The sequence below is a fragment of the Astatotilapia calliptera genome, chromosome 5, assembly GCF_900246225.1.
Source record: "Astatotilapia calliptera chromosome 5, fAstCal1.2, whole genome shotgun sequence".
Lineage (NCBI taxonomy): Eukaryota > Metazoa > Chordata > Actinopteri > Cichliformes > Cichlidae > Astatotilapia > Astatotilapia calliptera.
In genome coordinates this window covers 10879559-10897270 of record NC_039306.1, presented here as the reverse complement: position 1 = coordinate 10897270, position 17712 = coordinate 10879559, and the positions used below count along the sequence as shown (strand labels likewise).

General features: G+C 40.1%; 2 protein-coding genes across 2 annotated transcripts; one reads left to right on the top strand and one right to left on the bottom strand.

Annotated features, from left to right (window-relative positions):
* Positions 1-6964, bottom strand: c5h6orf89 (chromosome 5 C6orf89 homolog). Its single transcript, XM_026167203.1, has 8 exons — positions 6647-6964; positions 4413-4679; positions 3964-4129; positions 2965-3113; positions 2332-2483; positions 1737-1872; positions 1325-1448; positions 1-1041 (listed from the first exon to the last, which is right to left on the bottom strand). The coding sequence occupies exons 2-8, from the start codon at positions 4599-4601 to the stop codon at positions 959-961; spliced, it is 999 nt and encodes a 332-aa protein (XP_026022988.1). The 5' UTR covers positions 4602-4679; positions 6647-6964; the 3' UTR covers positions 1-958.
* Positions 6965-7789: 825 nt separating this feature from the next.
* On the top strand, positions 7790-17243 carry nfs1 (NFS1 cysteine desulfurase). The gene is made up of 13 exons (XM_026167202.1): positions 7790-8151; positions 9090-9160; positions 10582-10698; positions 11293-11376; positions 12090-12242; positions 12466-12559; positions 12730-12864; positions 13273-13430; positions 13516-13621; positions 13957-14038; positions 14479-14562; positions 14803-14892; positions 15023-17243. Exons 1-13 carry the CDS (start codon positions 8046-8048, stop codon positions 15084-15086), a joined length of 1344 nt encoding a protein of 447 aa, XP_026022987.1. The 5' UTR covers positions 7790-8045; the 3' UTR covers positions 15087-17243.
* The last annotated feature ends 469 nt before the right edge of the window (positions 17244-17712 follow it).

Genomic DNA, 17712 nt, shown 5'->3' with positions numbered 1-17712 from the left:
GTTTCTGGGTTTGCTCCTGCACTGAGCAGCTCGATGAGTTTTTCCTCTCAGCACCATCTGAGTTTGTTAGCGGCTGGAAGTTCTGATCATAGTCCGGCTCTTTTACCACATCCACATGAATCCAAATGACGCCAAAGTTCCTTTAAAGTTCCCAGAAAGTGCAAAAAAGCAGGTGTTAGAGGGAGAAGAAGAACGGGAGCTGTGGGTCATCCCCTGCGTTGCTACTGGTTCTACTTTGATTACTCCCAGTTTCATTTTAGATCAATCAGCTATTACAGATTAAAAAGCCACAAAGTTTAAGTGAATCCAGCCTGGGGTCGGCTGCACACGGCCAATATACAAAGCACTAATTTTGTATCTCATTGTTCTTCCGTTGTACATGGTGCTTGGGTTGTCTCTGGCTGACCAATCAGCTGTGAATCAATATCTGAAACCACAAGTCTCTTAAGAGGACTCCATTTAAAAGTCATTTTTCATAAATTTGACCCTCATCACTGTGAAGAGTCACACATGAAGACATTTTTCTGGCTTTGACACAAAATATAACTTTGTTTTCTCCAACCAACAAGGACAACAGCAGATATTTTAAAATCACTGAACGAGTCGGAGGTGTTGGCGGTGATTCAGAGACCTGGGACCGGGCACACTAAAGAGAAACAAAGATTTCTTTTGTTTGTTCTTTTTTTATCTAGATATCTGTGTGGAGCTATGGCACGAGATTACGTTCAGCTGGTAAACTAAATGAGTCACTTTTCAGTCCTCAAACCTCCATGTGTGCAGTTGTTCCAGCTCTCTGAGGATGATGTAAGGAAAGAAGGGGTACCAGGAAAAAGTAATAATAATAAAAGGTTGGGACTTTGTAAGGCATCAGTGGGCGGAGCTGGAGCAAGGCAGATGATCTCCATGTCACGCCTCAGTCCTGAACTCCGCCCTTCTTCTCTTGGCGCCTCCTGAAGTTTTAAAATGTCGACCCGCCACAGATGATGTTCTGGCCTCGACCCGGAAAGAGCTCCATCTGCCAGTACCGGGGGTCAGCGTACACTGTGCAGGTCAAAGGTCAGAGGGGACAACAAATCATCAATAGGTGCTCAGTGTGGCTTCAGCAGCTACACAAAACATTAACTGCTTTGATTTTAATTTGTCAGATTAAACATTAATTTATTAATGTTTAATTTGACAAATTAAACATTAATGAATTAATAAACTATATAAAGTCCTAACAACAAAAACTATATTTTAACTTTAAAAAAAAATTAAAAAAAATAATTATCTGTATTTCATCTGCTGTCCATGTGTAAAAATGTGCAGGTGCAGCAGGTGTTACCCATGTCTCCCGGCGTCAGCCACAGGTTGAAGGAGCTGCAGTGTTTCTGGCAGCGCTGAACGGGCAGAACTCGAACAGTTGGCAGCCCCTCGCCCACCACCAGCCAGCCCAACACCCTGACACCCTGAAACCCAAACGGCAGCTTACAACAAAGAAAGCTGAAAGGTGTGTTTTTGTAGTTAAATATTATCGAGGACAAAACGTCACTGAGGCGCTACAATCACAACTGCACAACCTCACACTTCAGCTGCTTTAACTTAATACTACTACTACTACTACTACTACTAATAATCCATTTTTTTTCTTTATTTTTACCGTTTTTACTGTTTACTCTCTGCATCCATAACAATAATTAGCGTGGTGTTTCCTCCGCGATTGGAATATGAACAAATATGAACACAGTTGGACTCACCTTGCTCTGAGAGTTTGTGCTGTGGGTGACCAGGCAGCGCTGCAGGATGGTCCCGGCGCTGTCCAGCAGAGGGCAGAGCTCAGCCTTCGGGAAGAGCCACCTCAGCACCTTCTCCCTGGTCCCAGAGCTGAACCGCCTACAGGGACAGAAGTAATATGCACAACTACAACCACACAGACTGTATCCAGATATAATTAATGGTCACAGTGATGTCAGCTATTGGTTTTTAACGTCCAGTTTTAGGGTCATAGGGTCAGCGATCTGACAATTACAAGGCTGGCTCGCTCTAAAACCTACTCTAGCATAGGGTGGACTTAACTTCCTCTTTTGAATGTAATTGAGACCACAATTTACGAAGGTCAAAGATCACAGGGGTAGTACAAAGATTTGTCTAAAAGTGTAGTAAGTATACTTTTTACAGGTAGATGTGTTGCACCCAGCATTTTATTTATTACACAGTATGCGTCCGCATGTAGATGTTTTAGTGGCACAACAATCTGATTCTGACCTCTTCAAGTATTAAATTAGTAAGTATTTTCCAGTGGTTTGGGTTAGTACTGAGCAAATGGAGCACTACTTTAAAAATGCTAAGTACCAGAGCAACGTGAAGTTGGCAGGTCCCTGAGGGAGGCCGAGATTGTGGTTGTGCAGACCGTCCTCTTCCTCCAGCAGAATGGACATGGAGCCCGAATGAGCCAGGTAGAGCTCCTCGAGCTGCTGCCGCTGGACGCTGAGGGACTCCCCGCCCTAGAGAGAGCAGCATGGACAAATGGAAATAAAGATGAACAAACTGTTTTGTTTTGTTTTTTTATTCAAACTGAATACTGTTTACAGGGCATGTGATTTTACAGGTCTGCTGTTGACTTTTTCCTAGTGTGACAAGTGTCTTACACACATTCTTTATCTCTTGAGATCTGTGTGAGCGGCTCCCACAATATGCATGCGTCATTTGTTCAGCACAGTAGATGCAGTTATCATGATGATCTTAAGTTTTTGAAGTGTTTGTAGTAATAAATAAATAAATTCTTTGGAAAGGAAAATGCTCACGTGCACATTTCAGAAAGACAGAGGCTACGCTAATAACAGAGTCCAAATTAAACAAGTCAAATCCTTTAAATGGCACCACTGGCACACACGGTGGTGTTTACAGACATTTTAAACAGGTTCTCTATCAGGAATATGACACAAGGCTCTTTAGATGGCCACCGTGACAGCGTTGACCTCTGACCTTCAGCAGGACAAGCTGAGGACCTCGTCGCAGAGTGACAGTCCCTCTGAGGCTCTCAGGGACTTCTAACACTGAGGAAATCTCCGCACAGCCTGAACAGTTGACTAGATTTTGCCTGAGTGCGCCAGCGCTCCACCACTCATGGAAACCTGCAGCACACAAATAAACACTTAAGAAATGCATATTTACAGGCTGGTCTGAAACAAACAAACAAACAAACAAACAAACAAGCTTTGGGCTCTAAGGATAGCTTCATTCTTGACAGAGCTGTCAGTGCTGTGCTACTGGAAAGTGAATTTCCCAGAGGAACCCACCCGAGGGATTAATAAAGTTTCATCTAATCTAACTGCATGGGTTGATTTAATTTCTCCTAAATAAGTCACCTGTTTGGATTTCTTTTAAAGACCTATAGTCTGACGGATGTCATCTCCACTAACTCGAGTCATTGAAGTGGTTCATGTTTATGGTGCCTTTAGGGACATTTTTACTGGAATTAGTTTACTGCCCTAAAATTCTAGTATGTTTTATTTTACTTTGTTTGTTACAGTGATTAGCAGATAGCACTGTCTGTGCACTGCCCCGTAAAGTTTATGCATACAGCTTACAGGTAGGCACTCAAGTCAAAGATGTTATAATGATGAAACAGTTTTATTAAGTGTCCCTGCAAGTAACAGCATGCATAAACACAGGTCTGCCCCTAAGCAGAGATGCAAAAAAAAAAAAAAAAGTGTTTCTCCTTTTTGGTTTCAGTTTTTTCTCAAATGGAGAACAAGTTTACGGAACAGTCATGTTTGCTGCTGCACACAAACATCAAATTTAATTTAAACTGAAACGTCAAATATCTTCTGGATTGGCATATCCCAACTACAGCTCTCTGCTGAGGTGCTGAAATGAATCGTGCAATCCTAGGGTAATAAGGACTTTCTCGTTAGTAGGAAACGTTGGATTTTGTTTGTGTACGCATGTTTGCGACAGAACAAAAACTGAAACAACTCACACCTTGCAGGTTGTACTTCTTGGCGATGGGTAGGGAGAGCAGGCGGACATGGCTGAGAGGGGACGACCAGTTATAGCAGCCCAGATTGACCAGTCCCAGCTGGGGAGCATTCTGGGGGTAGGTGAAGGCCAGCACCACCACCAGCAAGAAGCCAACAGCCACCACAAACTGAAGAGACAACACAAAGACTTTGCAACTCAGACAAATGTCTCCTTTATCAGGACAGCACATGAATAACCGTCTGTGAAGCGTAAACCTATTTTAGAGCAACAAAAAGAGCTGAGTCTTCTACAAAGTAAACTTATTGGATTTTCACACTTTAAATCTATCTTAAAACAGTCTTTCAAACTAATTACCAACACTACTGAACTAAAATTAAAACTAAGCCTCTCTAGTGTCAAAGGTCTTCAGTATTAATCTGTTTCAGCAATGTAGTAATTTATATGTGGACCTTGATGGTGGCTCTCAGGATGGGAAACTGTGGGGGCTCTCTTCTGGGCTCGTTGGTCTCCAGGACCTGCTTGATGAACCTCTCGATCTCCCTCTCCGACATTCCGTAGCGGTAACCCGACTGACGGAGGATGTCGATACTCTCGGACAGTTTATCATAAATACACGGCTCGCTCATCGTTGTCCCCATGATGCCGGCAGTGGCGACAGCTTCTTAGTCAAACGTGTCGAATTTCGGTTGCTAAAAGCTCTTGGAGCATGGCGTCACCTGTGAAATAAACCAAGGGTCAGCTGACATGTCACAGCTTTCAGCACTAGCAAGTTACCATCACTGAAGGTGCAGATGATGTGGAAATACTTCTATGTTTAATCTGAATGTGGCTGAAGGTTGCCCACTTGGCCACTCACACAAACATGTTTGTTCTTCCAGACACTGTCACAAATCTTTCAAATGAATTTCTGGCTTTCATAACTAAAACATATTTTACAATATCATCCTTACTATCATCTTGATTTGTGAGATTAATACGCTGGATTTATTATCGTCATGCACAGTTGCAAAAATTATTTGACTTATTAGATCAGCTCTGCATGACTCTCAAAAGGTCCAGTACAAGTCGCAACTTGTACTCTACAAAAACTACTATAGAGCATCATTTATTAATAAACTTAAAGAAAATGGGGGTGCACCTTCTTTGACATAAAAATGCATACACTCTGACCAAGCCACAGCTTTTATTGATTTTTAAGAAGCTCGGTTGAGATCATCTGTGTGCCATATTCTCTTGTGTCAGTTCTACACGGACTTTGGCACCAGTTACAGATAACTTTGCAAAACAGCCCTGTTTTGATAACATGAGGTTGGTGGCAACATTTACATTTGCAGCACTTCAAAAATGCCCGTTAAGAATGTTGCATGTATAATTTTTGAACTTCTTTTTCCTTACAGCAAGAATTAAAAACCCCACAGTGACAAGTACTTCTTTTACCATTCATTTCAAATGAAGGGTATATGATCTCTAAAGTCCTGTTCACAGACTTTCGAGATTTCGAACATTTAAATAGGTTCTCTTCACTATTTACTTGTGTATTTGTTTGTTTATTGCTATCTGATCATAATGAAACAAGTGGTTCTTTCCAAAAGAAAGGGTGCAGGCCAAAGCAATGGCTTGCATACGATGCACCCCACATACATAAAACAAGGTTTAACCATCCAGAAAGTAACATTACAACAGAAAATATTACCAGATAGCCACAGTGTCAAAGCTGGAATCTGAGACTTGCACTTGTGGATCAGGACAATAATTAGAAACATGCAACCAAAACGTCCAAAAAAACAAAACAAAAAACATTAAAAAGGTTTTGAAGTATCCTAGGCAAAGTCCAGGCTTAAGATGTTTTGGTTTGACCTTAAAAAGGCTTTTTGTGCTTGAAAACCCAGAATTAAAACAATTTTGTCAATAAGGGTGGGCCACGGTGATGTGAAACACTCATTGCCAGTCATCACAAATGACTGCAAAGACAGCAGCTCTTGTTGCCAAGAGTGGCAAAAACAATCAGCTTTAGGGCAATTACTTTTTACAAAGGGTCAGGCGGGTTTGTGTAGCTTTTTCAGTTTATAAGTTAAACCATCATTTAAAAACTGTATGTTTTATTGACTTGGGTTTCATTTGTTTAATATTAAAATTTAAAAACAAAGTAAAACACATCAAAAAGGAAAAAAAAAGTGGACCCACACAGACTGTCCAGTGTAGGTAAACTGATAAATATTTCTCACTTATGTTCCATAATAATATCTATACGAAAATAAAACGACAAGCTACTATTACATATTACAGTGCAAATTCAGTTTCAGTGCGAACGTAATATCAGACTGAGACTCGGGAGTTAAATCCCCACAGTGTTTAGTTCTGCTTTTCACTCGTCGTTGTAAATAACAAGTAAGAGTTGACGCTCATGTTGGTGTCTAACGTTCAGGAAACTAGTTTTCTCTCCTTTTTATCTTTAATAACTACGATCAGTGCAGCTGCTACGGCCAGAAAACGCATGTAAATGTTAAATATAACACTACCTAATTTATTCGTTAATTTGACTAAAGCATAAACCCATCATATTATTTGATATTAATAAAAACAAAACCCCAAAACGTTTTTACCGTCCTGCCAGCAGCAGCATACTGACAGGTTAGCTCGTCTCTGCGAGCTTTCACATTACGAGCAGAAACCTCAAACTCACCTCAAAGCGAGATCCACCACTCAAAAAGTTTAATTTTCCATCCCCGGTGTTTTTAAAAATAAATTAATAAATAGGGTTTTTAAAAGTGACCTAGCTAGGTAGCTAATGAGCTACATTCGCCTTCTCTTCCGCTTCTACCTTTTCTTCTTCTTTATTGGGCGAACGTCAAAAAAGCGCCACCAGCTGGTATGGAGTTTGGTTCTGGATTTAAATATTGCATTATCCATCAATTCTCTTCGGGGTCGCTGGAGTCTATCCCAGCTGTCTTAGGGCAATTTTCGAATCGCCAATTAACCCGCCCCCAACGTATTCGGACTGTAGGAAGAAGCCTGAGAGAACCAACGCAAACGGGGGAGAAGATGTAAAAACTCCTGATGGTGGAAGTGAACTCAGGACCTTCTATGCTGTGAGGAAACAGTGCGAACCACTTAACTCCAGAAATATACGCAAATAGTTATACAGTACAACACTTTCACCCAAAAATTTTACTGAAGCAAAAATATATTATTTAAAAGTAGTGTATTCATAAGATAATGAAACATACTGAAACCACTTTGCACAAACTCGTTGCTTTGTAGCCAACCAAAAAGCAGAAGCGGTACCAAAACACAGAAAATTAACGAATAAGAGTGGTGAACGTTCACAGGAACTCCCGCCTCCTATTTCCGTTTCTTGTGCAACCATGAAACGGCATCGACATCGAGCTGCGTCAAGCTATCAAAGTAACCGAGTGAAGACGCTGCAAAGAGGAGGAAGTTAAAATAATGGGATTTTATTTAATGTATTGCACAATTTGTTTTGGCTGCAGAAGTCCCAGATTTTTGTGATAAAGAACATATTCCATTATCTTACTTAAATTAATTAACAGAAACCTGAAGTTTTTACCCTGTAAAGTCTAAGACATCATTACTGGTGACCCTAGTCCTATGATATTTTTTTACATTGTTACTTTATTTATCTGTTGCTTTTTCTCTCCCCTTGACAATCAGAGGACAAAAACCGCTATCAGTCCGACTGATAAAAATCCAAATATATGTGCATTTTATATACTTTTTTAGAAAATAATCCACTTTATATGAAGCAATGCTTATCATTGCGATGGTTGTGAAAAGCTTTTAATTTGAACGTCTCACACGGAAGTGTTCGGTGTTACGTATTTATCTTGACATTTGTGTTTATACCTGGACGTAACAGACAGGCGGCAACATCACCGAACTTCACTCAAATTTAACCTTTTGTTTAAGTAGTGATATTTTGTTATTTCTATTTTCTTGCGTAGGAACCAGTGGGTTAAGCTGGTCTGTGCCAAGTTTTCTGTTTTGCTGGTGTTCAGCACGAACAGCGTGCTGTTTTTGACGGAGGTCAGCGGCTTTCCAGTTGAAGCCAGTCCACTGACAAGATGCTTGCCTCGGGTAGGACCGTGTCCTCCCGGCTGCTGAGGCCAACCGCGTGGCTTCCTCTCCGGCTGAGCTCCGAGCGGACGGCCGCTAGCTTCCCGCAGAAAGGTAACAATTGCCCGGAGCAAAATGGGTAGCTTATTCCCCCAAGACCAACTAGCACGAAGCTAATCCCAAAGTGACGCAGTTTAGTGAGGCAGGAAACTTCACAGCATCTGTAAACTGTCAGGTTAACTGACGACTTTAAAATCCATGTGAGGTCAGGAAAACCTAAAAAATACTAAATTAAAACACTAATAAACGGAAAGTTCACGAGCACTAGCTGACTGGCACAAGACGAAGCAATCTTGTTAAATAACTGTTTTAAAAAGATTTTATGTTCTGATATTCTCTGTGTCACTCTCCATTTTTTATAATGTTAAAATCATGCACATTACTCTTGACTTCATTGCCAGATTGACAACATTTTTAGGGCCCGAGCACTGAGAGTGCGAAGGCCCTAATGTATCTGCTCTGTTTCTTATTATTAGGGCCCGAGTACTGAGAGTGCGAAGGCTCCATTGTATCTGCTCTGTTTCTTCTTATTATTATTTTCATTGAAATGAATTGCCTTTTTTGAGTGCTTTAACATGCTCAAAAACTCGTGAAATTTTGCACACATGTCAGGTTTGGTGAAAAATTTCGTATTTTAACTTCCTAGGACCTGGCGTCCACATATGTGGACATCACATTTTGGGTTATTTAGACCAAAATACTCAATTTTGCTCTACAAGGGCCTGATATCCACTTACGAGGACATTATACTGCTACTGTTCTATCGAAATTTTAAACGAATATCCTCATATGTGGCTCTTATTTTTCATAAAAACAAAAATAAGGTTAAAAAAAATCTGGTAATTCTTTGTTTTTACATTCATCGGGCCCCAATATGCCCGATGAATGTAATAATGTAACAATTTAAATGCCATTTTTTTTACATTAATAAATTTAATGTGGTCTTAAGAATGGCTTTAAATGTCTTAAATATACTGTAATTTATGCTGCAGAGTTGATCAAGAAACATGAACAGGATGAGCCTCGCCCCCTCTACATGGACTTCCAGGCAACCACTCCCATGGTAACTGTTACTAAGCACTTTGTCACTTTTACAGGCTTTTACAGCTGATGTCAGAGAGAGTTGGACATAAAGCTGGTTGTACTTAGAGTTTCATATTAGGGCTGCTCAATTAATCGAATTTTAATCACGATTACGATCTGGGCTTTCAACGATCATTAAAAATGACTGAGCCGATTATTAGCCCCTCCCTCATTTATCCGCGACACCTTAAAGGCCAGTCCGTGAAAATATTGTCGGGCATAAACCGGTCCGTGGCGCAAAAAAGGTTGGAGACCGCTGATTAAGAGGACCCGAGGGAAGCTCGGAAAGCTAAGCAGAAGTTATTTGGAGAGGAGAGAGTGACTGCTGTTGGTTGAAAAGAGAGTTTAAAAAAAAAAAAACTTCAGTGGTGTTGCACACTATTTTATATTATTTTTTAAAGTCATTGAAGCCGGTCAGAGCAGCACACTCCGTTTTGTGTAACTATTTTTAAATCCCTGTAGAACCTGAACCGTGTAAGCTAGCGCAATAATTTTTTTTGCATATGAAACCGGAGGAGTTGTACTTACATCTGATGACATCAGCTTGTCCTCGGTCACGGTTTCCTTCCACATAAAGCTTTGCAAAAACTGCATAGAAAGCGCTTGCAGGAACAAAAACATAATATTCCAGAAACACGCCGATCTGATCAGCTGTTCGTAACACTTCCCACAGTGAATCAGACGTCAGCACGAACTATCACATGTCGGCCATTTCCTCCCCGAAACCGGAAGTGACGTCATTTTCGCGGAAATGTAGTTTTTTACTTGTAGGCCTTAAAAGCCTATACTGGTCATGTTTGACTTTTCTGAATAGTTTCTGGGATGCTTAGAACTCGAATTGCACTGCTGGAAATCGTTTATTTTGATGCACCTTCTGTTTTCTTTGCAAATTTGCATCATAGGATTGTTTTTTCGTTTTTCCTGCAGTGTATATAAAAATTGGTGTATCTCCAAAATAAAACTATGAAGACACTAAAAATAAATTTCCTGTTGTTGTAAACTATTTTTTGCAACTTTTTTGTATTTAAAGTTTTGAGGGATAAACCTCTTAAATTTCTCCAAGTAGAAATATATGTAAAAAAAACAAAACCGATTTTCAATTTTTTTGTAGTTTATTGCAACTTTTTTGCAATTTATGTAGTTACTATGGACATAATGCATACATATTATTAAAATATGGGCTATAACAGTTGTATAGCAACTTGAAATGCTCCCACAAATGGCACTACAACATGTAAAAAAATAATATAAGCTCTGGCGGACTTGGTTCTATGGTAGGTCTTAAAGGGTTAAATAAATATCGTCAAATAATCGAGATCTCAATTTCAGTGAAAATAATCGTGATTATCATTTTTGCCATAATCGAGCAGCCCTATTTCATATGTTTGTGTGTGTCTTTAGGATCCCCGGGTGCTGGATGCCATGTTGCCCTACCAGGTGAATTACTACGGTAACCCTCACTCCAGAACGCATGCCTACGGCTGGGAGAGTGAATCCGCTATGGAGACCGCTAGGAAGGTAGAGAGCTGCTCCATCTTTAGAAAAGTGGGCTGTGCTTATTTACACTTTCTTTGCAGGTAGTAAAAGGACAGTAACATCTAGTCCTTTTCCTGAAAAAATCTGGTCCATGTATCACTTTGGCTTGCTCAGTTGTAGCTGTGGTATGCAAAGAGATGCAGGCCTCATACAAGCTAGTGAGCACACCAAAGTCGAGCACTGATGCTGAATGTTTGAATTCAGCATCAGCGCTCCGAAATTAATATTTGTAACCTACAACATGTGCATGTTTCACCGAGAGTCACTGACTGATGTTGCTATATGTCTATGGCTACGTTCACACTGCAGGTCTTAATGCTCAATTACGATTTTTTGATCAAATCTGATTTTTTTTGTCTGGTTGTTCACACTTTGTCCTCAAAGTTTATGTGTTAAAAGCAGGAAAAATGGCCACGCATAAGAATTTGAGCAAACTTCTCAATGGCCAAATTGTGATGGCCACTAGGGCGGAGTTAGAGCATCACTAGAACACATGTTCAAAATTAGAAACACAAATTAGAAACATGTGAATCTGTTTGGTGTTTTTTTTTTTCCCCTTTCTTTCTCTCTGAGCAGCAGGTGGCTGATCTGATTGGAGCCGATCCCAGAGAGATCGTTTTCACCAGCGGAGCCACAGAGTCCAACAACATGGCTATCAAGGTCCTACTCTCTTGACCTTAATCACTTTATCTCACACAAACACACACAGGTTTTGTTTTGGTGAAAACTGATCAAAAATATAAAATGCAGACAACAGATTAAAACTACAACTCTTACAAAATAAGAACACTGTAAAAAACCAAGTGATAAACTACATGAGAAATAAAAAACACACAAAACAGTAAGAGCAAATTCAGAATGTGAACTGATTAATAAAACTCCTTAAAACAAAACTGTCATTAACAAAACTCTTTGTATTGTTAATGATTTGGATGCTTCTTCTGAATCAAACTATACAATATTGAAATGCAAAAACTTGTGATAAAAATGGAATTTGTCAGCCACGTTGAGAACATTTAATTAAAAGAAATTTTCTGTGCACACGAGGCAAATAAGTCAGCTGACAGGAAGAAGTAGCATCTGTTTTCACTGTTTCACTGAAACAAACTACTTCACTTCAGTCCACTTGGATTGCCTTACCAAAGACACCATGTGTAGCAAAGAACAAGTAATAACAGCGAGAATAGAGGAAGCAAATTAAAGTCACGCTGCTGTCGATTCTGATTTACTGGAATTATAAATGAGGTCATTGAATTAATGCTAAAAAGAAACGAGCAGTAGCCACAAACTGGATTCACAACTCCAGAAAGTGCTAGAATCAGAGAAAATCTTAAAACTTTCTTCCCTTTAACCCAGTGTGTTCTCTCCTGTAGGGTGTAGCCCGGTTCTACAAGGCCAAAAAACGTCATGTGATCACCACTCAGACCGAGCATAAGTGCGTCTTAGACTCGTGTCGGATTCTGGAGTCCGAAGGGTTCGATGTTACTTACCTGCCGGTCCAGAACAACGGCCTGCTGGACCTAGAGGTAAACATACAGAGACAAAAAGAGAGATCACGCAGACAACAACCAGAATATTGTCTGTGTGAACATATTAAAAACTGGAAGCTATATTTACAATACCTCTGGGCAGTGAAGCCTGTATTTATTATTTTTACCTCCATTTGTAGCGTTACAGAATTCACGAATTATTGTGTCCCGTGTCTGCTCCTTACAGTGAGTCTTACTACATGTTTGTTTGTGAGTTCAGTTGTTGGAGGCCTCCATCCGTACTGACACCTCTTTGGTGTCGGTGATGACCGTGAACAACGAGATCGGAGTCAAGCAGCCCATCAAGGAGATTGGTAAGCATAGCAAATCAAACACACATGAAATGCTCACAATCACGCACTCATAATATCCGCATCTAAATAGTTTTGTCAGTTTTACTGAATAAATCAGACTATTCGCTTTATGCGGAGCCCAACCGAGAGCTCTGATCAGATTAATGAGCTTGAACTCTTTCTATCTACAGGTCAGATTTGTCGCTCAAAAGGAGTCTTCTTCCACACTGATGCTGCTCAGGCCGTTGGGAAGATTCCCATCAGCATCTCTGACTGGAAGATCGATCTGATGTCCATCAGTGGTCACAAGATTTACGGACCCAAAGGTCAGCTTTAGTAGCAGTACCAGTAGGTGGCATAACTCTAAACCGATCGATAGGCAGGTGAGATAGTTTGTGGAGCTCATTTGTCAGTGCCCATTTCCATTTTTTATATAAATTGTATAAAACTAGAAATGGCTAAATTTTCCCACAGAAATACGTGTTTTGGTTTTAAAAATTAAACAAAATACACGCAGGTGAAATATGAAGCAGGAAAGATGGCAAAAAAGTATGTATGTATATAGTATGTAGGTTGTTTATATGAAGATTTTTTTTTCTTTTTTTTTTAAATCAGCGGAGTTTCCCTGTTAATTTTTTCTATCAGCTGTCAAAGTCGGAGTTTGATTATCTTTGAAAAGATGCACGTAAAATGGTGTAAAAGCAAAAATACTTACTACGTGTGTGTGTGTCCAGGTGTGGGTGCGTTGTACGTGCGTCGCAGGCCAAGGGTGCGTTTGGAGCCAATACAGAACGGTGGCGGGCAGGAGAGGGGGCTGCGCTCTGGCACTGTCCCCACCCCACTGGCTGTTGGACTGGGAGCTGCCTGTAGCATCGCCCAGGAGGAGATGGAGGTAAAATAACCAAAGTCAAACATCCAAAAAACCTTCCCAGACGATGCTACATTTCAGGGGGATTAGTGCATGTTTGTTTGTTTAGTATGATCATCAGCGGGTGTCCATGCTGGCTAATCGTCTGGTCCAGAAGGTCATGTCTGAGATTCCTGATGTCATCATGAATGGAGATCCAGAACAGCGTTACCCTGGTAAACACATTTATGTTTGTTTAGCAGTCTTTATGAGGACATTTATTAGCGTAAGACATTTCTTAACTCTAGCCTATACCTAATTCTAAACTGAACCTCGAAACCAACTCTTAAACTGTAAAGTGTTAAAGTGCTCCTTGTAACTAAACTGGTTTTATAATACGCTAATAAATTCCATGTAGAAATGAAACTCAGTGCTGCTGCTGCAGGTTAGAATTTAAACCAAAATTGATTTACAAGTCAGTGAAGATTTTTGAAGTTAATGTTTTTGAAGTGTTTTTGTTGGAAGTTGGACTAACGCCTTTGATTGTGTTTGTGTGTCTGGGTGTTTTCAGGCTGTATCAACCTTTCTTTTGCCTACGTGGAGGGCGAGAGTCTGCTGATGGCACTGAAGGATGTTGCTCTGTCATCAGGGAGGTCAGATACAAACTTTTTTTCACGCACATATGTCCAACTTTTGAGTGTAACTTTACCCACTGCATCAAAAAGTTAGAAAATCGGCATGGTTTTGAGAGGATGGAAGTGTTGACCGATTTGTGTACTATTTATGAATCAAGTGTCCTGCCACCTGTGTGGTCAGGGTAGCATTCTTACATTAGCTTCTCTTTGTTGGCTACTTTTTAAATCTGGAATTGAAATTAAATCATTCTCCTATCACACAAAGTCCTGAATGCCTTTTGCCTGAATGACTTTTCGTTCCCTATCTTCTGCTCAAGTTCACAGAAACACTTTTAACATAAATGTCAGTTTCAACACCAGCATTGAGAGTACAGTTACATGCTTAATGTACAGTTCAAAAGCCTCATATGATTGTGCATGAAGTCTCTAAAGATGAATATTTGTGTCTGTGTGTGCAGTGCATGTACTTCAGCGTCTTTGGAGCCATCATATGTCCTCAGAGCTATTGGAGCAGATGAAGATCTGGCTCACTCTTCCATCAGGTAACAATACCTCCTGTAACCTGGATTATGATAAAAACTGCAACTCCCCAGAAGTTTAATAATGATTTTCCTTGAGCTTCCTAACTCTTTTCTTCACATTGATCAGACTTAGCAATCAAGGTGATTAAATCCACAGAAAACTAAGCTGTTTATAAACTTGGATAACCAGGGAATGGTTACCAACAGCCTTTCATGTTCTCTAGTTTCAGGTTTAAATGTCCGTGTTTGTGTCTGTGGCAGGTTTGGTATTGGCAGGTTCACCACTGAAGAAGAGGTTGACTACACAGCAGAGAAATGCATCGAGCAGGTCCACAGACTCAGAGAGATGAGGTAAAGTCAGCTCTCAGACACTATCGCGCAGATGCTGATTTTACTTTACATTCATAAAATTGATACAAAATTTTGAATGGTAACCTTGTTTTCTCTAACCTGCCTCTTTGCCTCTCTTTCTGTCTGTCAGTCCTCTGTGGGAGATGAGTCAGGAAGGCATCGACCTGAAGAGCATCAACTGGACGCAGCATTAAGCTTCTTCCACTTCTTGCCCACTTCGACATGATAGTTCCCAAAAGACTGAAGGAACAGACCAGCTTTTTCTTCCTGTAAACAAACACGCACAAACTCCCTGTCGTCTGGCTGTAGCTGTAGCTCAGTGTCTCTCTAGAAGCTCCTCCAGTTGCTCTCTCAGGAGATGTTGCTCAGACAGTTGACCAACGCACATCAATCTCTTCTTTTTCTTCTGTTGCCCAGAAGGTTGCTTCTTTATCTCAGATGAAATGTTTACAGAGGCTGTGACACGCTCTGAAATCTAACATGACATTCATGAGAAGTACATCCTCTTTGGTTGTTTCAAACTAAATATGGTATTGATTGTGCGACATGTCCATCAGTGGCCGATTTGGGGCTTTGATCAACAGACTGCCCACAAACAAAAAATTTAGACAGACATCCAGGACCATGTTTTCACAGCAGGGCTACTCAAAAAAAGCAGTTATTCAGAATACAACAGTAAAGGATAAACCAGTCGGCACATGTCGTATTTTTTAATAAAGGTTAGGGGAAAACAAATTTGTGGGCACACACACAAACCAAAACAATTGGTTGTAAAGTAAAAAAGGAAAAAAAAAACACTCTATGACTAAGAAGAAAACCTTTTATACTCATGTCTCTGTCATTATTATTTTTTTCTAAAAACATTGCAGCACTGTAATCAACTATGCATCCATCACACAATTTGATATGCATCAGTGTCTGTGACCAAGATTTGTCTAAAACTGGTCTTGCACAGTATGACAGACATGCAGTAAATGGCACAGAGGCGCTTTTAATCTGACTCTTTAGGTGATTTGACTTCACCTAATCTAACATCTTGATGCCTGGTGTCATGAAGCTGGTTAACAGACAGCTTAGTTTACACTTGTTTCACTAATGCACTCATGAGCGTGTCTGTGGGAAATGGAAGTTACACACAGTACCGTCCAAATCATGAAGTGTCAATGTGGCAGGCAGGTTGAAATGCAACATTGTTTTGTTATGACACTGCAATTAGTAGAAGCTTTGTAGGCCCACACATTGTAGCTGTGTACTGTCATCTGTCAAATATATCTCAGTAATGTAGTGTAAAAGACTTCAAACTGGAGTGAAACTGAATATTGAAAACCTGAGAAGTCTTTTAAGCAGTCAGTATGCCGGGGCTAATGGCAAGTGTGTTTCCATAGCCCTTTCATTCTTTGACTTCCAGTAATCACCCTCTCTGCAGAGCCAAAGAGCTCCACAGAAAGACCTGATCAGACATTCACACAACTAGAACAAAATAATTTATAATTTACTGAGTCAAGCAGTAGTTCAAACATCCATTGGTGTTATATCCAGCGATCCAATTGATGACAAGTTTTGATATTATCTTGAGAATGAACCTGCTGTGGAGAAGCACGAATGTACATGTGACCAACACAGTTACTGTTTACTCTTGCTAAATGTGACCGAGCTTTGTGATACCATCACACTCGCATTAAACCCAAAGATAGCCACATAAATTAGAAAAAAATAAAACACGGGCAACAATCTAAGTGATAAAAGAATCGGAACAAAGCTGTGTTGCTTCAGCAAAGCTGGAAAGAGCAACTGAAGGCAGCAGGATGTGATGATTCGCCCAGTATTTATTTGAGTCAGACCTTTCCACTAGATTCACAGGCTTATCTCTCCAGCTCTGTTCATAGGTTATAAACTGCCCTCTCTGTCTCATGCTCTTGTCTTATCATCCTACATCAGCGTTTATTATTCATTCAGTGGTAGCATGTTGGCCTATGATCAGCAGTTCTCAGTGAAATATCCAACGAGACAGTGTTAGCAGCAGCGGTTTCATTGTTCTGTTAGTCAGTAACCACTCTACAAGTCTGCAGCCCTGATTTTTAAAGTCAGACTTCTGTCACACGTGTCCGTGGCTTATGACAGGAAATACAAGATGATTGTGAAAATCTAAACAAAAATAAAACAATTGGTTAAAAAATGTGGGTCTCTAAGACTACACTCTCTGGGGGGGGGATTCTTGTATTGTGTTCTTGGATGTATCTGGAGCCTCTTTTTGATATATTTGCTCGTCTCCTGCATCTACTGTCTTCGACTGTTACATGTCATTGCACATTAGTATCCAATAAAATTGTTTCTTCTGGTTATGCCATCAACTTTTGATGTATTTAATTTGTGTTTATTGTTTTTTCAACTCAGATTCTCAAAACAGTTTTGATGATGTCTGAATGCGTTTTTCACATTGCTCCACGGGTCGCAGAGAGTTCAACCTGAGGTAGTTTGACCATTCCATTATAAGATAAAATAAGATGGATCTTCTTTGCCCTGGAGATCAGAAATTGTCTTTTTTTTATGTAGCAGATAAAATTTCAGTTAAACACCACGAATGTCTGTGACTGTAAAACTCCAAATCTGTCTGTCCACAGACTCTTATGCAATCAGGAGTTTATCAACCAAACATTGCACAGTTACATCTTAGGCCCCTGTATGTATGTATAATCTTTGCAAAAGTCTTGCACCACTCATGTCTTCCCATTTTGCCTCCAGTAAACACCGAAATATACCATACGAATATATGAATTTATCTCTGAAAAATAAAGATAGTCTTACCAAATAATAACTTTC